This window comes from Manis javanica, chromosome 3 (assembly GCF_040802235.1).
Source record: "Manis javanica isolate MJ-LG chromosome 3, MJ_LKY, whole genome shotgun sequence".
In the NCBI taxonomy this organism is placed as follows: domain Eukaryota; kingdom Metazoa; phylum Chordata; class Mammalia; order Pholidota; family Manidae; genus Manis; species Manis javanica.
In genome coordinates this window covers 203,493,237-203,519,408 of record NC_133158.1, presented here as the reverse complement: position 1 = coordinate 203,519,408, position 26,172 = coordinate 203,493,237, and the positions used below count along the sequence as shown (strand labels likewise).

Sequence of the window (26,172 nt, the reverse complement as noted above, 5' to 3'; positions counted from 1 at the left end):
CCCTTGTCAGTGGAAGGATTCCACATAGGTGAGAAGCATTTCTAGGCCACATATTGGAGGCTTTCTCTCTGAGTGGCTCTGTTGTCTCCCAGTTCAGGTCTGCAGAAGCAGCAGGCGTCAAGAGGGGCATGTCAGGCTGAGGCCTGTCTCCTTATGGCTCAGGAGGTGTCCTGGGTGCAAGACAACTGAGAATCAGAGAAGCAGAAGTGTAAACTGGAGTAGAGGAGGAGGGTAACCCTGTCGGTGGCTGTTAGGACAGACAAGTAAATAAAAGGTGTGTGTCACAAAGGAAATGTGTTGGAAGTGGGCACGGACAAGAACTACATCAAGTTGCCATCAGGGCAGAATATCTTAACTTTATGTATCATAGATTATCATTTAGTCACGGAATATCTTAACTTTATGTATCATAGATTGTCATTTAATTGCTTCATTTCTCTGGGTTCAATAATACAGCTTTCTGCTCTTTAAGGGAAAGGATTATGGCTATGTAAAGAATGGTATTATAAAGTAAGTAAATACATTTTTAATGCAAACCTTCAAAATGGAAATATATGTTTTTTTGAAAAAGACTTCTCTTAAAGGTAGAATTTTAAGAGGTTTTCTCTAGCATAGTTGCTATTGGGAGAGTGATTTGTAAGTAATTTCAGAGGTTTGCAGCCAGCTTGTGTTTGTTTCTTCACTGATGGAAGCAAATTATATTACACTACTTGATAATAATTCACAATAGTTAACTGACCTTTGGTTCTATCAAAAATTACACTTACTCCCAAAGAATAAGGACCTTTACATGTGGACTATTTAGAATAATATGGCTGGTAAAGCTTTTGCCAAAACTAGTTTCTTACCTATCACTCCTTGGACAACATGTGCTGGGCAACTTTCTGATAACCTGAGCCTCTCTGTCTTTTCTCAAGCACTTTGCCCATCTTGCCCTGAACACTTGACTACCATGACTTCATCCCTCATGCAGAAATATGTTGTTCTTCCTTAAATAAGCCCTTCAAGTATAATAAAAAAGGGGATTATCTCCCCTTTTATGTGATCATCTGTGTTTACGTATAATTTGTGATACATATGTATTATATTAAATCTTAGATATTATTAGTTGTAGTCTCATCTGCTTCACTGATTTTCCTAAGAACAAGTTCAGTATTTGAATAGACAAAATTATGAGTCATGCTGATTCTGAGATGCATTCCTGATGCCGAACCAAACAATTCTGAATGACAGTATGACTGATAAAAGACTCTAGATCATGAAATCTCTTCCACGGTGAACAGGGTGAGTGAATGCCACACACAGCTAGCAGGGCAGATGGAGCCCTGCAGTGCTGAGGAGAACCAAAAATGTGGCTTGTGGTATCTGCAACCTACGCAACTGCACACAGCGACCCTCTTTGCCAAGTCTGGCCTGACTACCGTCATTGGAAATGATTGGCATTCCTCAGAATTCCTGAAGCCTCTCCTTTGTTGACGATACAGCCTATTTGCCCCCAAGCATCTGCTCTTTCATACTGTACAGCTTGTTTTCACATGTATATAACTTATTTTCTCAATTATAAATGTTTTAATTTTTGGAATAAAAGAATGCATGTGTCTTCTCTGTGTCTTATCTGGTGATTGTTTTTGGTACACTGTTAATTGGCTTATGAATTTGTAGTACTTTTTAAATCCAAATAATTCTTAGAAATTCATTTGTAATTGTACCTTAATTCCAACATGAATGCAAGCTTAGAAAAACTATATTCTATACTATATATTTCATTTGCTTGAATGGAATTTGTCTTTCTACAGAAAATGAAATAAACAATTTTATTTGTGAATTGCATCAAGCCAAGATAATTTTAAGAACATATAAAAATTATGGTATTTAGAATTTCAGATTTAAAATTTAAGCTCAAATTTTATAAAGTGTTCTGTAAAGACTATCTTAGGATGATAAAATGCTAAGTGCTTTCTTTGGATTTACTGAATATAGTAAAAGAGTCCATGATTCACTGCTCCCGTATGTTATGGAATGAATAACATATATTAAACCATGAATTCTGGTAAACTTATCATCATCTAATGTATTTATTTCAAAATAAATATCAGCAAACATTCTACTGGTTTAAGAAATGGTGTAAATTCGTATCAACTTTGAATCAAAGTGGTGATGAAAATATATGCAGTGTTAATAATGTTCATAATGATGATAATTTAGCAGATCCTGACCAGGATGAGATCTAAATAAAAATACCACTTTTATTTGTGCACACTGGGAATCTGAAAGTGTTTAGTGTTTAGCAATGCTGGCTTTAAAAAGATTAAGGATAACTAAAGTTTTTTTTTTTAACCTCAAAACCAATTTTACATGCACATTGTAATTCAGTGTTAAGAAGTTATTTCAATTTCAAGAGTTTCTAATAAATCTTCAAATTTTTAAAAAGATTTCATTTCTAGATATATCCTCTATATATATATGTGTATATATATATATATCCCCAAGCAAAAATGATATATTCATCCTACTAATAAAATATTCTTTATTGATTAGAAACCTGAGCTTAGTCATAATTTGAGATATTGTATTTCAGAAGCAAATAATTTGCATAATTTATGCCTTGTTTTGATTATACAAATGAAAGAACAATGCAAGTAGCATCGTATTTTAAAATCATTTCTCTCTGCAATTTATGTCTCCAAGTGGGACAGAATAATGTTGCAGGTTTTCCAGTCATCGTTTTAATTCCCAGTAGAATTTCGTGCCAATTACTTAATCAGTACTGGCAGCATGGCTGTTTTCTCCATTAGATTCTTATGAGATCAACTCTGTGGCCAGGCAAGATTTTAAAGTGGTCTTTTGGCAGAATTCACTGAACTGAGATGAAGGGAACGTGTTTGGAATAAGACAGACCTCATGGAAACCTTAGAGAGAGGAGCAGAGGAGGGAAGGGCGGTAGGGGGCAGAGGACAGTGCAGCTTTTCCCCAGGCCCACACAGAGTTTGAACTTCTTTCCCTAATGAAGACTAACACTATACTTCTTAACAGTCTTTGGGGATTACTTTTTTTGTAGGCTTGACTTATTCATGAAAAAAGAAGAAAAAAAGCAAAGTAAAAAGGAAGCAATTGTTTGTGGTAAAACCTCTTTTCTCACCCTGGTACAGACTTCTAATGACTCTCTCCATAAACAATTTCAATGAATGAGAATGAGACTGATTCACAAAAGGGCTTCTGAATATTGAATGTGTTTGTATAGATTCCCTGTTGCTTTACTTCTTATTTTTAAGCCCTTTATCCCTCTGTGTAAAATGTTCACACAAAAAGGCAGAGCAATGCACAGTTTAATTAAAGTGGAAAAGCAAATGATTCTAAAAGTAGGTAGCAGAGGAAGAAGGGTTTTCCTAAGTTATTCCAGATCAAAGTCTAATGGATCTATTTTGAGGCATTTCTACACAATAAAAAGGATTAATTGTCACTAAACTGACTAATTTGTCTCTCTAAATATTGGTCTTCGCAGGAAAAGTGTACTTCCTCATTGCTATTCTCTCTAAAAGTAAGCTGCTCTCATTTTGAGGCACATCAGGGAAATGTGGTGAAGTAGTTGTCTGTTTTCTGATATTATTCCTCATGGAATACTAGGGGAGCTCTTTAGAAAGTTCCAGATGTGTGAGTCCTTTATTCCTGAGCAATTATTGCTTCTGTTTCTGAGGCTATGAAAAACATGTCACAACTATAAATTCAAATGAAAAATTCATATGATGAAATATAACTATAATTGACATGTGACTAGCAAAATGTTTTTAAGGAATATACCCTTATTTTATTATTGGAAAACCTTGATATACGAAACAAAAAATTTATAATGGAGAACTCTATATGGATTAATGCACTGTAAATGAGAATACAGTTTATTAATTGTAATTTATCTTCAAGAGTTGGAATGGCAGTGAGAAAAGGCATGATGCTATTGTAAGTTTATTTACTTTGTAGAGTATACGCACTAAATATGGTTGTTTATTTTTTTACAGTATGAAGGATGCAGGAATTGGCCATAAACCATGGAGGGGTCCCGTATCATCCACCTGCAAGCAGTGCCCGGGGCTCTATGCCAGCCCTGTCTGTGGTTCAGATGGTCATACCTACTCCTCTCAGGTAAATACAATTACAGCCATTTGGTGTGAAATATGTAATATATATTTATTAGTAAGTGACTAAACCTACTAGTTCTCCAGTGTGGTTATCCAAATAGTTTATTTAACTTTAAAAACAATGCAGATAATCTCCCTGGTTTGGGATATGATTCAATACGTGTTTGTTTCTTCTATATCAGAATTTTAAAGTCTGAAATACTAAAGCCATGACACATTGAACCCTCAAATACTGAAGCCAAATTTCCTATGGAAGAGGCCAGAAATGGTATTGAGAACAGTCGTTACTATTCTAACAACTCTAACAACTATAATCTGCCATTATCATTACTTCTTTTACCTCATACATTTTTCCCTCTATTTTCTCATGTAAGCGTCCCCGAATCCCTTTTAACAAATGAGAAAACTAAAGACCAGAAAGATACAGCAAATTCCACATATTTAGATCATCACATTGAAGACAACGTTTGATGTCTTCTCCAATTCAGTGTCTCTGTTCTCTCCTCTGCATTACTCTGCCTCCTCTGTGGTGTCCATAAGTGCTCAATTATTTAGGAATTATGAAGAACTCTACCTAATAAGATCTTGATGAGTTTTCTTTGATTATGTGATAGGAAGGAATACAGGTTCATAAAATTTACAAGAAACTTTGGGACCAGATAAATCTATGAATTTAGATTTTTAAAAAATATATTTTAGAAGGGTAATGTATGCAGTGTCCCCAGTGGACCTTGCCCTATCATTAAACATATTAACATCTCTTTAAGGAACTATTGGAATATTCACATTATAAAGGATATATGAAGTCTATGAAATAGCTTTGCTTCAGTTCATGTCTGGCTTTGCTTACTGCAATGTGAGTTCCAAAAAAATTTGGCTATCTGAAAGTTTTGTTTTGTAGATTTACTAACTGTCCTTTCTCCCAGTAAATATTTCCCTACAACTTACCCTTGCATTTACAATTGCTAATCTTGGTAAGAGCACTACAATTATAAGATACATTCATTTGGTCACTGAACATATGTCTAGTCGTTAATAGGTACCAAGTACTATGAATCCTCAGTGAAAGTGAAACTGCCATGTGCCTACTTGGTTAAGTTTTAAAGATATACATAGAAGTTTGGGTATTTCTAGGAGAGAAGGGAGTGTGTCACTTGTCTTCCCAACATAACCTTGATCTTGGTGAATTTACTATGGTTTGGAACCTTGGCTTTTCAGGTTGAGAAAATTCATGTTATCAGCACAGAGATAATATATCTATCTCATATTATCAAATCCTATCCCATAATGTAAACCATTATACTGATGAATAAATTAAAATGAATGATGCAAATTGTAATATTCAAATTGGTGGGTAAAGCTATATGGCAAGAAAATTTTCATTCTAATTTTACTTGGTGAACATTGATGGTTGAACAAGGTGAGTCAAGAAAGAGACTGGAATTTTTGCTGGCATCCAGCCAAGTTATCTGTGTCTTTCTCAAATTAGAAATGTATCCACTGCAAGTACTGGAGAGTCATGTGCATGGGGTCCCTGGAGCATGCTACTAGTCTGCCACCTGCTTGTGTGGGGCTCTCTGTAGGATGCTCCTAGTAGATGATCAGTTCCTTCACAACTGATCTTTACAGGACACAAAGCTGCAATCACAAGGGACATCTTGTTGGGACCATAAGGGAGGCCTTATTGATGATCTTTGAATAAAAATCATCTTAATCATTTAAGACTAAATTCATCCATCCGTCATAGGTAGATTAATTCACATATACTTCCAGTCACATCGGTTTTCTCCATTGTTCTCTTTTTTTTTTTTTTTTTTTTTTTTTTGAGAGGGCATCTCTCATATTTATTGATCAAATGGTTGTTAACAACAATAAAATTCAGTATAGGGGGGTCAATGCTCAATGTACAATCATTAATCCATCTCAAGCCTAATTCTCGTCAGTCTCCAATCTTCTGAAGCATAACGAACAAGTTCTTACATGGTGAACGAATTCTTACAGAGTGAATAAATTCTTACATGGTGAACAGTACAAGGGCAGTCATCACAGAAACTTTCGGTTTTGATCATGCAATATGACCTATAAACCATCAGGTCAAATATGAATATTCATTTGATTTTTGTACTTGATTTATATGTTGATCCCACATTTCTCCTATTATTATTATTATTTTTATTTTTAATAAAATGCTGAAGTGGTAGGTAGATGCAAGATAAAGGTAGAAAACATAGTTTAGTGCTGTAAGAAGGCAAATGTAGATGATCAGATGATCAGGTGTGTGCCTATGGACTAAGTATTAATCCAGGCTAGACAAGGGCAGCAAGACATCCACGGATGCAGAAGATTTCTCTCAAAGCAGGGGGGGTGAGGTTCTGAGCCTCACCTCTGTTGATCCCCAAATTCTCACCTGATGGCCCCCCTGCGACTGTGCCTGTCTTAGGTTGTTCCTCCCTTGAGGAATCTTACCCGTCTCTGGCTAACCAGTCATCTTCCGGGGCCATACAGGGAAATGTAAAGTTGGTAAGTGAGAGAGAAGCCATATTGTTTGCAAAGGTTAGCTTTTTACTTCTTTGCAGATTTATGCCCTGTGGCTTCTATGCCCAGCACTTGTCTCGAGGTATCTTTACCACCTGGAGGAATTATGATACTCGGTAAATTCGATATGAGGCACGAATTCTATTTAAAGTTTGTAATTAGGAAGGAAGAAGAAAAGCTATAGATGTAGCATATGAAGGAAACTTGGGAGGATTGATTATTTCTTTGACATATCTTCTTGTATAGTACCTTAAGTATGTATAGGTTTTAAACTACTAACTAATTTGCACACACATATTGACATAATAGGAATACAGTGACATAAACAAAGCAAATCTATAATTACCAGCCATCTCCAGTGAAGCCAAGAAAACCATTTAGGCACCCTAGGCATTTGTGAAAATTTATCTATGATATGATGGATATTTTCCAACTGTACTTGAACCATCAGACAAATTAAAGCAGCCCATTTCTGGGATCTGTTCACATCCCATATGTTCTTTTAACCATAGATAGTCTATAGTCATGAGATTTTGGGGTGCTACAACTTGCACCCCTCCCAACTCCTGGTTGAGTTCCAACAGTACAGATCCAGTCAAATTCGTTGTCTCACTGTATGCACATGCCAGCCTAGACATCTCCCTCCTCCTTCTTATGGCAAGTCCAGGAGATGGTGGGCTGGATGCAGCCACAACCGCAGCATCGTCCGGATCCCTGTGGAGGCTTTTTGATGATCATCCCCCGGCACGAGTCCTCCAGAGAGTGCTGATGCCGGAAGCTCCTCCTCATATCGTATCTTAGTTCATTTTCTGGGTATCCAAGCTAGGCCTTGATCTTCTGCGTAGAAACAAACAGACCCTTTGCCCACACTTTGACATGCCCTCTATACCACTGTGCAGAACTCATTGGAGGTCAGCACACAGTAACTGCTTTTTTTTTTTTTTTTTAATTAAGAGAAAGGAATATTATCAGAAAAGAGTACCTACATAGCTGATCATCTGACACCCTTTAAGTGATCAACATTAAGGATATTTAAAGCATGCGTTGATCTTTGATTTACCAATAGTTTTATCCTGTTAAGGAGTAATCCCCCTTTTCTTTCTTTCTTTCTTTTTTTTTTTTTTAATTTTTAATCTACACTTACCTGAAGAATACTATGTTTACTATGCTCTCCCCTATATCAGGTCCCCCCTAACAACCACATTACGGTTACTGTCCATCAGCTTAGCAAAATGTTGTAGAGTCACTACTTGTCCTCTCTGTGTTGTGCAGCCCACCCTCCCCTTTCTCCCTCCCCCCCATGCATGCTAATCTTAATACCCCCCTTCTTCTTCCCCCCCCTTATCCCTCCCTGCCCACCCATCCTCCCCAGTTCCTTTCCCTTTGGTACCTGTTAGTCCATTTTTGGGTTCTGTAATTCTGCTGCTGTTTTGTTCCTTCAGTTTTTCCTTTGTTCCTATACTCCTCAGATGAGTGAAATCATTTGGTATTTCTCTTTCTCCGCTTGGCTTATTTCACTGAGCATAATACTCTCCAGCTCCATCCATGTTGCTGCAAATGGTTGGATTTTTCCACTTCTTATGGCTGAGTAGTATTCCATTGTGTATATGTACCACATCTTCTTTATCCATTCATCTACAGATGGACATTTAGGTTGCTTCCAATTCTTGGCTATTGTAAATAGTGCTGCGATAAACATAGGAGTGCATCTGTCTTTCTCAAACTTGATTGCTGCGTTCTTAGGGTAAATTCCTAGGAGTGGAATTCCTGGGTCAAATGGTAGGTCTGTTTTGAGCATTTTGATGCACCTCCATACTGCTTTCCACAATGGTTGAACTAATTTACATTCCCACCAGCAGTGTAGGAGGGTTCCCCTTTCTCCACAGCCTCGCCAACATTTGTTGTTGTTTGTCTTTTGGATGGCAGCTATCCTTACTGGTGTGAGGTGATACCTCATTGTAGTTTTAATTTGCATTTCTCTGATAATTAGCGATGTGGAGCATCTTTTCATGTGTCTCTTGGCCATCTGTATTTCTTTTTTGGAGAACTGTCTGTTCAGTTCCTCTGCCCATTTTTTAATTGGGTTATTTGTTTTTTGTTTGTTGAGGCGTGTGAGCTCTTTATATATTCTGGACGTCAAGCCTTTATCAGATCTGTCATTTTCAAATATATTCTCCCATACTGTAGGGTTCCTTTTTGTTCTATTGATGGTGTCTTTCGCTGTACAGAAGCTTTTCAGCTTAATGTAGTCCCACTTGCTCATTTTTGCTGTTGTTTTCCTTGCCCGGGGAGATATGTTCAAGAAGAGATCACTCATGTTTATGTCTAAGAGGTTTTTGCCTATGTTTTTTTCCAAGAGTTTAATGGTTTCGTGACTTACATTCAGGTCTTTGATCCATTTTGAGTTTACCTTTGTATATGGGGTTAGACAATGGTCCAGTTTCATTCTCCTACATGTAGCTGTCCAGTTTTGCCAGCACCATCTGTTGAAGAGACTGTCATTTTGCCATTGTATGTCCATGGCTCCTTTATCAAATATTAATTGACCATATATGTTTGGGTTAATTTCTGGGGTCTCTAATCTGTTCCACTGGTCTGTGGCTCTGTTCTTGTGCCAGTACCAAATTGTCTTGATTACTATGGCTTTGTAGTAGAGCTTGAAGTTGGGGAGTGAGATCCCCCCTACTTTATTCTTCTTTTTCAGGATTGCTTTGGCTATTCGGGGTCTTTGGTGTTTCCATATGAATTTTTGAATTATTTGTTCCAATTCATTGAAGAATGTTGCTGGTAATTTGAGAGGGATTGCATCAAATTTGTATATTGCTTTCGGCAGGATGGCCATTTTGACGATATTAATTCTTCCTAGCCATGAGCATGGGATGAGTTTCCATTTATTAGTGTCCCCTTTAATTTCTCTTAAGAGTGACTTGTAGTTTTCAGAGTATAAGTCTTTCACTTCCTTGGTTAGGTTTATTCCTAGGTATTTTATTCTTTTTGATGCAATGGTGAATGGAATTGTTTTCCTGATTTCTCTTTCTATTGATTCGTTGTTAGTGTATAGGAAAGCTACAGATTTCTGTGTGTTGATTTTGTATCCTGCAACTTTGCTGTATTCCGATATCAGTTCTAGTAGTTTTGGAGTGGAGTCTTTAGGGTTTTTTATGTACAGTATCATATCATCTGCAAATAGTGACAGTTTAACTTCTTCTTTACCAATCTGGATTCCTTGTATTTCTTTGTTTTGTCTGATTGCCGTGGCTAGGACCTCCAGTACTATGTTAAATAACAGTGGGGGAGTGGGCATCCCTGTCTGGTTCCCGATCTCAGTGGAAATGCTTTCAGCTTCTCGCTGTTCAGTATAATGCTGGCTGTGGGTTTATCATATATGGCCTTTATTATGTTGAGGTACTTGCCCTCTATTCCCATTTTGCTGAGAGTTTTTATCATGAATGGATGTTGAATTTTGTCAAATGCTTTTTCAGCATCTATGGAGATGATCATGTGGTTTTTGTCTTTCTTTTTGTTGATGTGGTGGATGATGTTGATGGATTTTCGAATGTTGTACCATCCTTGCATCCCTGGGATGAACCCCACTTGGTCATGGTGTATGATCCTTTTGATATACTGTTGAATTCTGTTTGCTAATATTTTATTGAGTATTTTTGCATCTACGTTCATCAGGGATATTGGTCTGTAATTTTCTTTTTTGGTGGGGTCTTTGCCTGGTTTTGGTATTAGGGTGATGTTGGCTTCATAGAATGAGTTTGGGAGTATTCCCTCTTCTTCTATTTTGTGGAACACTTTAAGGAGAATGGGTATTATGTCTTCTCTGTGTGTCTGATAAAATTCCGAGGTAAATCCGTCCGGCCCCGGGGTTTTGTTCTTGGGTAGTTTTTTGATTACTGTTTCAATTTCTTTGCTTGTAATTGGTTTGTTTAACTTTTGTGTTTCTTCCTTGGTCAGTCTTGGGAGGTTGTATTTTTCTAGGAAGTTGTCCATTTCTTCTAGGTTTTCCAGCTTGTTGGCATATAGGTTTTCATAGTAGTCTTTAATAATTCTTTGTATTTCTGTGGAGTCTGTCGTGATTTTTCCATTCTCATTTCTGATTATGTTGATTTGTGTTGACTCTCTTTTTCTCTTAATAAGTTGGGCTAGAGGCTTATCTATTTTGTTTATTTTCTCAAAGAACCAGCTCTTGGTTTCGTTGATTTTTGCTATTGTTTTATTCTTCTCAATTTTGTTTATTTCTTCTCTGATCTTTATTATGTCCCTCCTTCTGCTGACTTTAGGCCTCATTTGTTCTTCTTTTTCCAGTTTTAATAATTGTGATGTTAGACTATTCATTTGGGATTGTTCTTCCTTCTTCAAGTGTGCCTGGATTGCTATATACTTTCCTCTTAAGACTGCTTTCGCTGCATCCCACAGAAGTTGGGGCTTAGTGTTGTTGTTGTCATTTGTTTCTATATATTCCTTGATCTCTATTTTGATTTGTTCATTGATCCATTGATTATTTAGTAGCATGTTGTTAAGCCTCCATGTGTTTGTGAGCCTTTTTGTTTTCTTTGTAGAATTTATTTCTACTTTCATACCTTTGTGGTCTGAAAAATTGGTTGGTAGAATTTCAATATTGTGGAATTTACTGAGGCTCTTTTTGTGAGCTAGTATGTGGTCTATTCTGGAGAATGTTCCATGTGCACTTGAGAAGAATGTATATCCTGTTGCTTTTGGATGTAAAGTTCTATAGATGTCTATTAGGTCCATCTGTTCTAGTGTGTTGTTCAGTGCCTGTGTGTCTTTACTTATTTTCTGCCCGGTGGATCTATCCTTTGGGGTGAGTGGTGTGTTGAAGTCTCCTACAATGAATGCATTGCAGTCTATTTCCCTCTTTAGTTCTGTTAGTGTTTGGTTCACATATGCTGGTGCTCCTGTATTGGGTGCATATATATTTAGAATGGTTATATCCTCTTGTTGGACTAAGCCCTTTATCATTATGTAGTGGCCTTCTTTATCTCTTGTTACTTTCTTTGTTTTGAAGTCTATTTTGTCTGATATTAGTACTGCAACCCCTGCTTTCTTCTCACTGTTGTTTGCCTGAAATATGTTTTTCCATCCCTTGACTTTTAGTCTATGCTTATCTTTGGGTTTAAGGTGAGTTTCTTGTAAGCAGCATATAGATGGGTCTTGCTTTTTTATCCATTCTATTACTCTATGTCTTTTGATTGGTGCATTAAGTCCATTTACATTTAGGGTGACTATTGAAAGATATGTACTTATTGCCATTGCAGGCTTTAGATTCGTGGTTACCAAAGGTTCAAGGTTAGCTTCTTTAGTATCTTACTGCCTAACTTAGCTCGCTTATTGAGCTGTTATATACACTGTCTGGAGAGTCTTTTCTTCTCTCCCTTCTTATTTCTCCTCCTCCCTTCTTCATATGTTGTGTGTTTTGTTCTGTGCTCTTTTTAGGGGTGCTCCCATCTAGAGCAGTCCCTGTAGGATGCCCTGTAGAGGTGGTTTGTGGGAAGCAAATTCCCTCAGCTTTTGCTTGTCTGGGAATTGTTTGATCCCACCATCATATTTAAATGATAGTCGTGCTGGATACAGTATCCTTGGTTCAAGGCCCTTCTGTTTCATTGCATTAAGTATATCATGCCATTCTCTTCTAGCCTGTAGGGTTTCTGTTGAGAAGTCTGATGTTAGCCTGATTGGTTTTCCTTTATAGGTGACCTTTTTCTCTCTAGCTGCCTTTAAAACTCTTTCCTTGTCCTTGATCCTTGCCATTTTAATTATTATGTGTCTTGGTGTTGTCCTCCTTGGATCCTTTCTGTTGGGGGTTCTGTATAATTCCATGGTCTGTTCGATTATTTCCTCCCCCAGTTTGGGGAAGTTTTCAGCAATTATTTCTTCAAAGACACTTTCTATCCCTTTTCCTCTTTCTTCCTCTTCTGGTATCCCTATAATACGAATGTTTTTCCTTTTGTATTGGTCACATATTTCTCTTAGTGTTGTTTCATTCCTGGAGATCCTTTTATCTCTCTCTATGTCAGCTTCTATACGTTCCTGTTCTCTGGCTTCTATTCCTTCAATGGCCTCTTGCATCTTATCCATTCTGCTTATAAATCCTTCCAGGGATTGTTTCACTTCTGTGATCTCTTTCCTGACATCTGTGATCTCCGTCCGGACTTCATCCCACTGCTCTTGCATTTTTCTCTGCATCTCATCCCATTGCTCTTGCATTTTTTTCTGCATCTCTGTCAGCATGTTCATGATTTTTATTTTGAATTCTTTTTCAGGAGGACTAGTTAGGTCTGTCTCCTTCTCAGGTGTTGTCTCTGTGATCTTTGTCTGCCTGTAGTTTTGCCTTTTCATGGTGATAGAGATAGTCTGCAGAGCTGGTACTAGTGACCGCTGGAAGAGCTTCCCTTCTTGTTGGTTTGTAGCCTTTTCCTGGGAGAATAGCGACCTCTAGTGGCTTGTGCTGGGCAGCTGTGCGCAGACAGGGCTTCTGCTTCCTGCCCAGTTGCTTTGGGGTTTATCTCCACTGTTGCTGTGGGCTTGGCCTGGCTGGGGCTGTTCCTCCAAAATGGTGGAGCCCCGTTAGAGGGGGAGCAGCCAGGAGACTATTTATCTCCGTAAGGGGCCTCTGTGCTCCCTGCTGCCCAGGGGGTTAGAGTGCCCAGAGATCCCCAGATTCCCTGCTTCTGGTCTAAGTGACCTGTCCTGCCCCTTTAAGATTTCCAAAAAGCACTCTCCAAACCAAAACAACAACAGCAACAATGAGAGAGGGAACAGAAAGGAAAAAAAAAAGAAAAAACACGCGATTTTTTTTTTTTTTTCCTCAGGTGCCAGTCCCAGGCACCCGCGCACTGGTCCTGCTGCCCTGTCTCCCTAGCACCAGGGTCCCTGTCCTTTCAAGGCTTCCAAAAAGCACCCACCCACCGGTCCCGCAGGGAAGGAACGCTCAATATTCTTGGTCCTCAGGCACTGGTCCCACGCACCCGCTCACCAGTCCCGCCGCCCTGCCTCCCTAGCACCGGGGTCCCTGTCCCTTCAAGGCTTCCAAAAAGCACTTGGCAAAAAGAGAGAAAAAAAAGGGGAAAAACGCGCGATTTCTTCCGTCCTCAGGTGCTGGTCTCAGGCACCCACCCACCGGTCCCACAGGGAAAAATGCGGGATATTCTTTGTCCTCAGGTGCCGGTCCCAGGCAGCCGCTCACCAGTCCCGCCGCCCTGCCTCCCTAGCACCGGGGTCCCTGTCCCTTTTAGGCTTCCAAAAAGCACTCGCAGAAAAGAGAAAAAAAAAAGGGGAAAAACGCGCGATTTCCTCTGTCCTCAAGTGCCGGTCTCAGGCACCCGCCCACCGGTCCCGCAGGGAAAAACGGGGGATATTCTTTGTCCTCAGGCGCCGGTCCCAGCCACCCGCTCACCAGTCCCGCCACCGTGCCTCCCTAGCACTGGGGTCCCCGTCCCTTCAAGGCTTCCAAAAAGCGCTTGCCAAAAAGAGAAAAAAAAAAAAGGGGAAAAACGCGCGACCTCCTCCGTCCTCAGGCACCGGTCTCAGGCACCCGCCCCCAGGTCTCGCAGGGAGAAACGCGGGATATTCTTTGTCCTCCGGCGCCGTTCCCAGGCACCTCCTCACCGGTCCCGCCACCCTGCCTCCCCAGCAACGGGGGCCCGTCCCTCTGAGGCTTCCAAAAAGCGCTCGCCAAAAAAAAAAACTGCTCCGGTTTCTCTCCACCCGCCGGGAGCCGGGGGGAGGGGCGCTCGGGTCCCGCCGGGCTGGGGCTTGTATCTTACCCCCTTCACAAGGCGCTGGGTTCTTGCAGGTGTGGATGTGGTCTGGATGTTGTCCTGTGTCCTGTGGTCTCTATTTTAGGAAGATTTTTCTTTGTTATATTTTCATAGCTCTATGTGTTTTTGGGAGGAGATTTCCACTGCTCTACTCACGCCGCCATCTTGGCTCCCATTGTTCTCTTTTGAGCTGGACACACTGTCAAACTCCAACTTACAAATCATATTGACTGTTAGTATTGTAAATAAAACCATTCTAAGTAATTCATTGAATTGAATAATAAACCATCAAATTATTTTAATGTTTATTTGCATATATATTGTTTTCGATCCATTTCTTATTTACACAGAAAGCCAAAAAAAGAACATGGTTCAAATGGAAATGAGTTTTTAATAACTCCAAATCACTATCCCTATTTCTGTGGATTCTAGTTTAACTTGGTGATGTTTCCACTTTGTACCACCCAGTACTAATTTTACAGAAGTGAGGCTAGCTGTGTAAAATAATGAAGCTAAACAGAGATCTTAGCCCAGTAAGAACTTATAATCAACTCTGCTTACTGACACTTTCTAGAAGTTTATTGGATTATAAATTCAAATTAAGGCCCTTAGCATTTTTGTGTGTAAGACAAAGTACCACCCTGGACTCTAGGTGCAGGGTCATGAACAGTGACCACAAGGGTAAATGCCTGCTGGAGGTCATTGTGTTATTTCTCCAATATCTACTTCTCAGGCTATGAAAATAGAAAAAGGTTCAGGCGTCACAGGATCTTTCTTCTAGCTCTTGAATCACTCAACTTGGTCAATAGTCTAAGAAACTCCGACAGGGCAGATTTAAGCAGCCTTTGGGGGCTCAGAGGCATTTGAGCTCATAGTAATGGTGAGCGCCAAATTCCAAGTTTGCTATGGTCCATGAAGCTCCTTGCCTAAAGTTTCTGGTCGCTTAATTGGGTAATGCTGGTGTGTTAAATATTGTCCAGAAACCAGGTACGTCAGTCGGGAGAGTAGGACCCTGCTTCCAGGTTGGATGCCCATCCTATTCTCTGGTGTTCTTACCTTCTTGCTGTATGTTGCACTCCCTGAATTGATTAATATACAGTTTGCTTGGTTAGTTTTGTCTGTTTTTACTGCTACAAATAATATTTCTACAGGTTCTAGTTTGACCCACAATGTTTCCTCATTATCTTCAGCTCAATTTATGGAGATGAAATTATAAATTATATTTCTACTGTAAAACTCAATTGGAGATGAGGTCATCTGAAGTATAGTAGGCACAGAAGCAGGGGGTCTAGGTGGAGAAAGGGTCATCAGAAGGTATCCAAAAGCAGATGTTAATCAAGTGACACACGAGGGTGTAATTTTGGAAAGCTTACCTCATTACACGATGTGGCCAATTTGGAAAAATTATTTTATTAAAGCTCAAGTTCTGAACTTGTCAGCTTCTCTAGAAATCTCGGCTGAGTATTTTTAAAACATATACACAAAAAGACAAAAGAACAGATGAATAACTCTGGAAAAATTGATTTCCTTGAAAAATATTGGGACTTTTGTGCTTTTCACAAGAAGTGTTTCTGTAATGTTGTCTGGTTTTTTTTCTTGTTAAAGGAAACTATTGACTTTTCTTAGAAGCTTACCAAACTTTCATTTAAAAATGTTTCTGAATTCTTTCAAATTCAGCAATGCTAGAAATATCAGAATGTATATCTTTCAGGGTTATTTGAGAAGTAATCATTCTTGAAATTGACACAAAAGATGAAGGTCTTTATTTCTCTACTTCAGGCAAAGTCTATTTTGATTGTCTTTTCAAGCTTCACTAAGAACTAGGAATTGTTCTCCAATATAGCATCTATATTAGGCCATGGATTTATTTGTCACTGACTCATGTAAATTGTATACTACAATGGCTGAGCAGAAGTCAATAAATAATTTTAATGTTTTAGAATTCAGCAGGGCATCTGTAATATAAATTCCCTAGGAATAACACATTGCATGATTCTGAACTCTCTTTTGTCATGTTTAGGCATGCAGTGGTTGGCAATTGAACTAAATAATGGTGAATTCTTTAGTAATGAACACTATAAGAAATTGTGTGTGTGTGTGTGTGTGTGTGTGTGTGTGTGTGTGTGTGTTAAGAAATGGCAAAGAGGAGGCTTATCCATTTTGCACTAGAGTTCCCAACTCTGGCTGCAGAGGTGCTTCTTAAATTGGTTTAGGATGGGGGCCCTATAAATCTGAATTTTAAGTGTGTCCCCACCCCTGTGATTTTTATGTGTTGGCATGGTTGAGAAACACTGTTGCCTCCCTTCAAATGATTGCTTTTGAAATCTTAATTTTTAAGAGTTTCATTTGTTTTGTTTTATAAAATAGAACAATGAGATTAGCACTAAAGGGAAAGCATGTACTTTGCATTGCAATTTGAGAAAATTCCATTTTAGGTTTCAACATTCTGCTAGTATGTTTTAATCTTTCTTTAATTTTTTTTTCCATATTTGAGGCATTTTTCTTACTTTCTCTTAATAAGTTACTAATTCTAGTAGCTTTACACATTTTGAAAGAAAATTTCTGAGACCTCATTGTTTTGCTTCATTGTATCTATTCGTGTTTAGTATGTAACTGTCCTGTCTCCTTTCTTCTGAATACTTTGCCTGAGCTGAGATGACATTGTGTTCGAAGATCAAGTCAGAAACAAATTTGCACTGGTTCCATTTGAACTGCTTTCAAGGTAAATTAGGTCTTACTGTTAGCTTAGTGATGCCAAATTGATCAAGATCACAACTCCAGTGTATTACCAGAATCACTGACCAATATAAGCTCTTATGAAAGCGCTGAGCATAGTAGGAAATAATATGAGTGAACTTTATCATAAAATCTCAGATATAAAAGGAGCTCAGTAGGACAGCTAAGACAAACTTCTACATGAGCACAGTAGTCCCTGAAAAAGCACCGTGTTCCCTGACATAACCGTCTGTCTTGCGGGGCATCCCAAGCGTCAGGGAAGTTCCTGTCCTGATACTGATTTCACTCCCAACACTCCCTATTCCTGCCCACTGGGCATTTATTGGTGCACAAAATTTATATTCCGCTGCCTTCAGTAACTGTGAAAATATGAATTCCTAAACTTTCATTTAAAATGGAACTAGAAGCTAAAAGACAGCCTAAATTTAAGACTATTATTTAATTTTTATGAAACTTCATTCCCCCCACCCCAGCCTTTTTTGATTCTCTCACATGCATTTATTTAGATATGAACAGTTTTTATGCAGCTCACCTTCATGGAGTCTGAAATACTCAACATTGTCTTCATGGAAATCCAACCATCTACTTTGCACTGATATTTAAGCATATAAAGTCATCTTTAATTAAATTGCAGAATTGTGATATTAATTTACTTAAACCTATTTTAGGACCCAAAAAAGTGGAGTGGTGGTAAGCATAAAGCTCACCTAACAGAAATGAGAAACTCTGGAATTTTTCATTAGTGTTAAGTCTTCAGTTCACTGTGGGCATCAGTTATTTCCCTGGAGGTCAATTGAGAAAGGACTTCTCAGTGCAATTTTGTGTTTTTGTCAACCAGAAAATATTTATACAGGAAAAACTAATTAATATGCTCCTCTTTCTGTAAATATGAACATATTTGGGTTAAATTCATTATCAAGTAAAGGTTTTATCAGCTGATTTTATCAGCTGAATTTGAAAAACTGGGAATAATCATTGAATTTTCATGATGCTTAAGTATTTTCTAGAAAAAATAATAATTATTTGCTTGTCAACCCTGGATTTATTTTATCCTCAGAATATTTTATATATATGGAATCTATTATGTTCAGCAATTTAGTTTTTAGTCATATCCTACTTCATTATTAGTGTATTTAAGTGCACACATGAAGTTAAGAAAAATAATTCATAGCAAGGAATGATTTTTGTTTTTCAAAAAGGTAAAGGAGAAAAAAAAGTTAGGTTTTCACATGAAAACTATTTGCCATTTTTATAAAAGGATTGTTTTAGCAAACTGACTGCTTCTATTATTGAATACTCAAAGATTTCTTCCACTTTCTCAATTATATCAATAGGGCAGTATCTCACTGTTGTAGCAAAGAAACTTCTGGCCTTGACTCTAAATGATTTCACAGACCAAATCACTTTTCTCCAATTTGTATTATAGTGAAGAAATTTAACTTCATTTTCATTTTCTACTATAGTATCCTTTGGAAGCATAATTACTTTGGCAGATGGCTTGTTGGAGTTACTGGGTGAGAACCCTGTATTTTTGAGGGTTACGCTCTAATCTCTGCCCATACCCTGAAGACCTTCTCCAGGATGATTTGCAGGTTATTTTATGCCTGTGTTTCTTTAACCTTCACACAGCCATATGCTCACTTTCTTGGCCTATTCAAGACTGTTAAGCTATGTATATTGGTGGCTGCCACTTAATAAGTTTAGGACAAAGTGTTCACTGATTTCTGAATTTATATATTGATGTACTTTTGAGATTATATCCTTCTTACTTTTTTGAGAGTGACTATTAATATGGTCTTTCACACAACTCCAGAGATATTTTTATAATTTTATTAATTTCTTTCATTATTTCAGTGTAACTTCTTAGGAATATGAGAAGTTAGCAGATCTATGTCTGTTTAACGTGCTTTGGAATATTGGTAATCAATAAAATCTAAATCTCAGGTTTTATCTGCTGGTCCCTGCATTTCAGTGCCAATTACTTCGTTGCCAATTACTTCATGGCACACTAAAACATGGCTTCTCCTCCCATTCCTAAATCAAAGCTGTTTGACAGCATTCATCAGCCATGAAGAAAATACCAAATTCAGTGATTATCTCAGAAGTCTTTCCTTATTGCATTGAAATGACATTTGACAGTTTTATGAATTTATCTTTTTTCTCCCACATCCCTAGATGGTCATTGACTTGAACCATGACCACAGCACTTTTGGAAGGAGGCTTCCAAGGGAACATAGATATATAGCCCCAAATACTGTGACCCAGCTCACCCTACTATTATAGTGACAGTAGAGACTGAAGGCTGAGGGATTATCCTAGTGTCTTGCCCCTGTTTGCCCCAGCTTGATGCCAGCCCGTAGCTGCCGGGTGAGGCATGTGTCACCAGTGAGTCTCTTAACTACGATCTACAGTAACTTATGTATTGATTGTGCAGTTTGGTAACTCATGACCTTTTCAGTGCATTACCTTTCAAAGTCTCATATATACATGGGTGTATATATTGATCAAGGATTTATTTAGCTCTTTTTGTAGCAAATACTGTTAATGATTTAGGTATATCAACTCATTATAATCTTCCTTGTATTAATGACAACACTGATGCACAGAGAAGTTAAATAATTTGCCCAGTGTCATTCAGTAGAGTGCAGAGTCCATTTTCTAAATCACTTTTACTTGTTTTAAATGTGAATTTGGAACAGAAACACTTTTAAAAAATGAATCGCCCTTCATTTTTTCCTGTATTACTGTACCTGATTAATGGGATGACTACATTTATTTGGATCAGTAAAGATTGCAATAGATGGTCTTTACATTTATAGAGTTGTTTATTTCTCACTAATTTGAAGTCTGTGATCTAAGGGCCTATTTAAAAATTATATTTTTAGAGATTTTGAATGATAAAGAAGCCTAATTCATCAATTTACTATAGTTAAAACTTCTTGCAGAAGATAATCATCTATGTTTTCATTAAAGCTTTAGCTTTTAGGTGTGATACATGTTGATTAATTTTTGTGTATGGTGAGAGGTAGGGTTTGAGTATTTTTTTTTATTACAGCCAGCCACTTGTTGCAGTCCCTTGCCCCATTGGGTTGCTTTGATGTCTTTATCAAAAATGAAATGATAGTAAAATTGTGGATCTGTTTCTGTCTCTGTTTTGTTCCAATGAATTTTCTGTCTTCTGTCCATAATGCCTTATCTGCTGTGTCTTTGTGTTAAGTTTTGAATTCAGGTGTTGTCAATCTGTCTTTGTTCCACCTCCTTTTCAATATTACTGTGGCATTTGCCCTTTGTATTTTCAGAAGAATTGTAGAATCAGTCTGCCAGTTTCTTCAGAAAACCAGCTAGAACAATGATGCATAATTTTGTTGAATATATAGGTAAATTTGAGGAGAATTGATAACAATGTTGAATCTTCACCATGCACTTGGAATATTTTACTATTTATATATAATTCAGTAATGTTTTACGGTTTTTGGTATAGCAGTCTCTGTTAAATGTATTGCTAAGTAATTTGTTTTTATTAATGCTGCTATAAATTTAGTTGTTACTTTTATTTTTGATTGCTTGGTCTAATTGTCAGAATTAATTTTTCTATACTGAACTTGTATATTCACACTTTGATAAATTCACTCATTTCTAGTAGTGTTTTGTAGATGCCTTGGGGTTTTCTACATATACAGTTATCCTCTGTGTTCTTTTAAAATGCATCCCTTATTACTCACTCCCCTTCTTTTTTCAACTATTCACTCCCATTTATATATGTAAAAATAATTTCTTTCAACTGCTGTCCTTATTTTTTGAGTAACCTAATATTAGGACCTTCTATTCATCCATTCCTTAGTTATTTTTAACCACTCCTGCACCTTTTGGAAAATTCATTGAGTCATTAACTGTCAAAGCCTGTACCACATACTAAGATAAATAAAGAAAATATAAATCAATAGTAAGTTAAAATGATTTCATTAATTTTATGCAGGTATATCAATCATCAAGCAACATGTTTTATGGGTTTTATTTTTATTGAAACTATTACTGATAACTGAAAGCAACATTGGTCTGAAATAATTTAAACAAGAATTGTCATTTAATAACAAAATTCATTAAAACATATAAGAATGAAATGATTTTAAAATTAACATACTATCATTTTGATCTTTAAATTTTTTAAATTTATTACTAGATTTTGAAGTGTAGGATAATCTGTTGACATCAGTGGCCTATCAAAGAGGAGAGTGTATTTGAGTGCAACATTGTGCGGACAAGTCACAAAATAAGAGGCACTGGACAACAGAGGATCTGATGACTAAATAATTCAGTAATGAGAAAAAAGTAAGGTTTTTATAAGATGCATACACCCACTATCTCAACTGAACAGAGCAGATGCACAAACTTACATGCGAGGATTGACCTGGGTTTGAGGCAGAATTTCATGTCTGCTGTAAGGCTTCTCAGCTGCTCTCCAGGGGAAACCACCCCCAAACTAGAACTGCATCCTGTTCTGTCCGAGTCCGTAATTCACGTGGCAAGTTGTTTTCTCCTTGACCTGTTCTCCTGCTGCACTACAAGGTAATTGTAAATTCTGCTTCCAATGGGAAATTTCTGTCTGCTATTTTGAGATGTGTTTAATTTTGGAAGAAAAGTAACATATCTGCAATAGTAATTCCTGTTTGAAAAATTAGGCATGTTCTGGTCCAGAGAATATACTGTGTCTAAGAGAATGAGCTCCTAAGATAAGGGTTAAGTTTTCTTTTGTTGCCCCATTATTTTTCCTGGAAGTTCTCCCCTTTGTGCCAGTGTTATGTGATAACATTTCATATGTAAAAAGAAGTTTCCCAAAATAAAATTTCTGGTGAGAAAAGGAGCAGTTGCCCAAAATAAGTAGCATGTTATTGCTTCATGAAAAGTACAGTGTTAAACAGAGAAAACAACATTGCTGCACCCACATTAGGGCAAAGGGTTGTTGAAGCTGCTCTGTTTACCCCCCTGCTTGTGTGTGTCTGTTCCAATAATGTTGTGTGTGTAATTGGTACATACCAGTGAATGGACAGGCTCAAGGCTGAGCCTAGTTTTTTCCCCTCTCCTAGATGTCTTTGCATGGAAAACACCTGAGTGGGCATAGAAAAACTCATGTGGAGGGTGTTTACGTGCCAAAGGGTGAGCTGTCTCTCAGTAGGTGAAATTCTACTCATGAGAACTCAGACCAGGCCCAAGATATTGGTTATCTAAGGCACTAAAGACACGTAATGGAACATTGTAGTCAGTCCAAGAGAGAATAAAACAGAGGTATTAAAAAAGTGATTCATAATATTCCATACTTTCCAGTTTGTTTTTCACTTGAATAACAAATTTTCTCTCTACAATAAGAAATAAAACATTGTTGCTATTTTTACCCACTTCTAATTACATACTTGCTTCAGAAGAGCTATAAAATAGTGCTCAGATCCCTTTTTAGCCATATTTTTTTTATCAGTTGCAGAAGCTCTCTAAACTTGAAGTTCTAATTTAAAAAATATTCCTGTCTTGCATCAATGATCCAAAGAGTAATGCATCAGAACTGCCTGACCCAGTGCCTGACACATAGTGACATGTCAATAAAAGTCATTTTTAAACTGTATTTTGTTGTTTTCCTGGTTTATATTTTCTGGTTTTCCCGAATAATTAATTACTTGCAGCTGGTAGTCTGTTTACACTATTATTTTTATTTTATTGCATTACCTTAACAAATGCCCAGGAAAAACCTCCTAAGGAAATGTGGACAGGATCTGAGCATTTAGTTAATCCAAACATTGTCTTTGAGTTGCCCAGTGCCCACCCCAGGGTGCTATTGATATCTGAGGTCAGATGGTGCTTTACTGGGGAGCTGACTGTCTCGCCTGAGGGTTTCAGCCCCGGGCAAGTTCACTCTGGATTAGGTGAGACCAGAAAATGCCAACAGAATGTTGGCAGTAAAAGCATTTATACCCAGCTTTATTCTTGTGATAGCAGGTCAAGCACTAGAATCCTGTCTACCTCAGGGCAATCTGCATGCAGCAAGCCCCTCTCTACCTCTGGGCCTCTCTGCTGCCTCACAGCCCCAGATCACTGGGTGGAGCTCTTTATACAGAGTCAGCAATAGCTCACTGCCCACACTTGGGCAAGCATGTGGCTGCAAGCATTGGGTGTGCTTAGTGGGCAGACAGACCAGGGGCAGGTGAGGATCCATTTTCCCTACACACACCAGTTCACTGTAAGACGTTTAGCAGCATTTCTGGCCTGTAACTAGTAAATGCCAGCATCAGTCCCTATCCACCACAACTGTAACAATCAAAAACGTTTCCCCATATCCCCTGGGGTTAAAACTACCCAAGCTGAGGACCTGTGATGTAAGCCATCCACGTGGCCATAGTGATTACATCTTGAAAACCTGTAACCATAGTGTGCCCCAGTGTGCACTGCCTATAATGATGGTTAGGGTCTTCTCTCTGAGAACCCAGGTCTTTCTTACAGTAAGAGTGTTTTCTTCTTTGGTCCTGTGTGGGGAAAATGGAAGTTCCTATGTCCAGGATCCTCACCTGACTCTAAACTACATGATGATGTAACTGGCCTACTGCTAGCCTACTGCTTCCACACCTGTAGGCAATAAGCTATTACTGACTGAGTCACTATATAAGGAACTCCACCCAGTACTCTGGGCAGAGGCAGGGATAGATTATGGAACTATGGAGTGCTGGATGCAGACGTGATTCTAGTGCTTGACCTACCACCAGGTAGGTATAACCCCTTTTACTCCAAGTATGTCTCGGTGACATTTTTTGCTCTCACTGAATCCATAGAGAACTTGCCTGGGGCTGAAACCCTTGGGCATGACATCTTGCTACTAAACAAATCACTTCAGCTTCCTTTACTTGATAAGTATCACCTTTGACCCTTGAAAAATCATTCTGCAGGCTTGTTCCCACAGTAACTCATAAAGTGATGTTCTCAATACTCAGGGACTTAGATAATCAAAAATGCATTAATCATGTCCTTCCCTACCATATTTGCATTTTTTGGTAATTATAGACTAATGAGCATGCCCTTTATGTGATATTTTAGTTCACTTATACTTTATAAATATTTCAGCTTTGTGATAATTAACTAAATTGATCATTATCAATTAGAAATGCAATCTGCAATGTAGTTAAAAAATATTTTTGAATAGTACTTTTAATGTCCTAATAATCTCTGAATAAAATTCACCATGTTATTTTTGAAAAATCAATCCAGAAGTAAATGTAACTAAATGGTTTTCTAATTACGGGAAGCTAGGCTTTATAACTGTACACACGGGGTATATTTGCCCTACATCTGATTATGTTGCTCTTCACAGAAATTCACACAGAGAAAAGGTGTTCAGTAGAATTATTCTGAAAGAGAAGTTGTTTCATTTGTAAAGTAATTCTTTTGCAAGGCTGTAATTTGATCATATAATGCAAATTTTAAATACAGCTTTGATATTTACAAATTGTAGTTATGTCAGAGAAAGTTAAGAGGAGAAAACTTTAACAAACAGCTCATGTTTTTTTGTTCAAGCTTTTTCAGACATTCATTTTCTTTGAATAAAAAAAATCATGGATAAACCATATTCCAAATGTAAATGAGCACGTCATAACACATCTTTGAAGGGAACTAACATATTTTCAAGTTTTAAATGCAGTATTCACTACAATTATTATTGACTTTTGGCTTTGTGCACTTGTCTGTGTGTATGTTTGACTTTATTTAGTATTATATTGGCTTTTTATATACCATTTGCAACTGCTCTTTTAGTTTTCTTAAATTATCTCATGAGTCAGAATTTTCTTTTCACTGGATCCAGAGTTCTGAAATCTTAAGTTACAGTAAGGCGTATTAAATGTGTAGTCTCAAAGTTTTATATAACTTCTTTGGGTTTTGTTAAAGCACTCATGTCTTAACATTGATTTCTATTTTTAATTAGCTATTATGCATTTTTAATCATATTTAAAATTCATTGTGATTTTACATGACAAAAACATTTCTTTCAACTATTGAAACAATGCGTAATGCAAAATAATGATATCTTTGAGTTTATTCCTCCAAAAAGGCCACTAAGCCTCTATAAATATACTCCAAGTGTAATAATTTTTAATCACTTGTTAAAAGTGTAGGTAAGAATTTTGTCTGTCCATTAGAATTTTTTGACAAGGAAAAAAATGTACAGATGCGTGTAATCTGATTAGTCATTGGGCATATTCAGTGCCTCTTGGTATTGGCTGAGGTTGGATTAAATTAGGCTCTGGTGCATTTGTTGAGTGGAGCCAGAAAGTCCGCCCTATTTACTTTTAAAATAATTTTCACTGAGTAAATTATGGGCATTGCCATTAAAGAAATCACATTACTTCAGAATTAGTAGTATCTATTTCTTTTAGAGCTGGAAGATGATTATTATCTCTTAAAAGATGGAGAGGCTTATGATATTTTTAATCATGTCAGATGTACAGTTATAAAATAGTAACAAGCATGAGTTAAGAATACTCAAGCTTAAAATTCTACGAAGAGTAATGTTTACAAAGAAAATCAAGACAAAATAAAAATAAACTAACGAAAAACCATGTGCCATAAAAATTTTGATTATTTGACAGTAATTTCATTCAGCTTTTATATACATTCACTGAGAGCCAGCAGTAGCTCTGCAGTCTAGTAGCTCTGCACTGGGAAATCTCACAGTTTGATTCTTAAAATCTGTAAATTCTGTGTTACTGTCCCAATATTCGTATGGGAAAAATTGAGGCCAAGAACATTTATTTAGGAAACTAGTCCGAACCACCACATTTTGCAAGTCCTACTCAGATTTGAAGACAGGTGTGACGTTCTTTGTTCTTCACTATTCATTTATTGTTTTCTGCAGCCCTTGTAATAGAGTTGGCAGTACTGTTGTCACTCTCTTGACTTTCTATTGATAGAACTTAATGTATCTGAATTAACTATTATTTTTCTCTTTT

At 37.5% G+C, this 26,172-nt stretch overlaps 1 protein-coding gene across 4 annotated transcripts in view; it reads left to right on the top strand.

The window, feature by feature from the left end:
* Positions 1-26,172, top strand: part of SPOCK3 (SPARC (osteonectin), cwcv and kazal like domains proteoglycan 3) — a 399,525-nt gene that overhangs the window by 254,716 nt on the left and 118,637 nt on the right. For all 4 annotated transcript variants that reach the window (XM_073232634.1, XM_073232632.1, XM_073232633.1 and 1 more), the window contains exon 5: positions 4,014-4,137. In XM_073232634.1, coding sequence (XP_073088735.1) covers positions 4,014-4,137 — 124 coding nt within the window. The remainder of the gene's footprint in view (positions 1-4,013; positions 4,138-26,172) is intronic.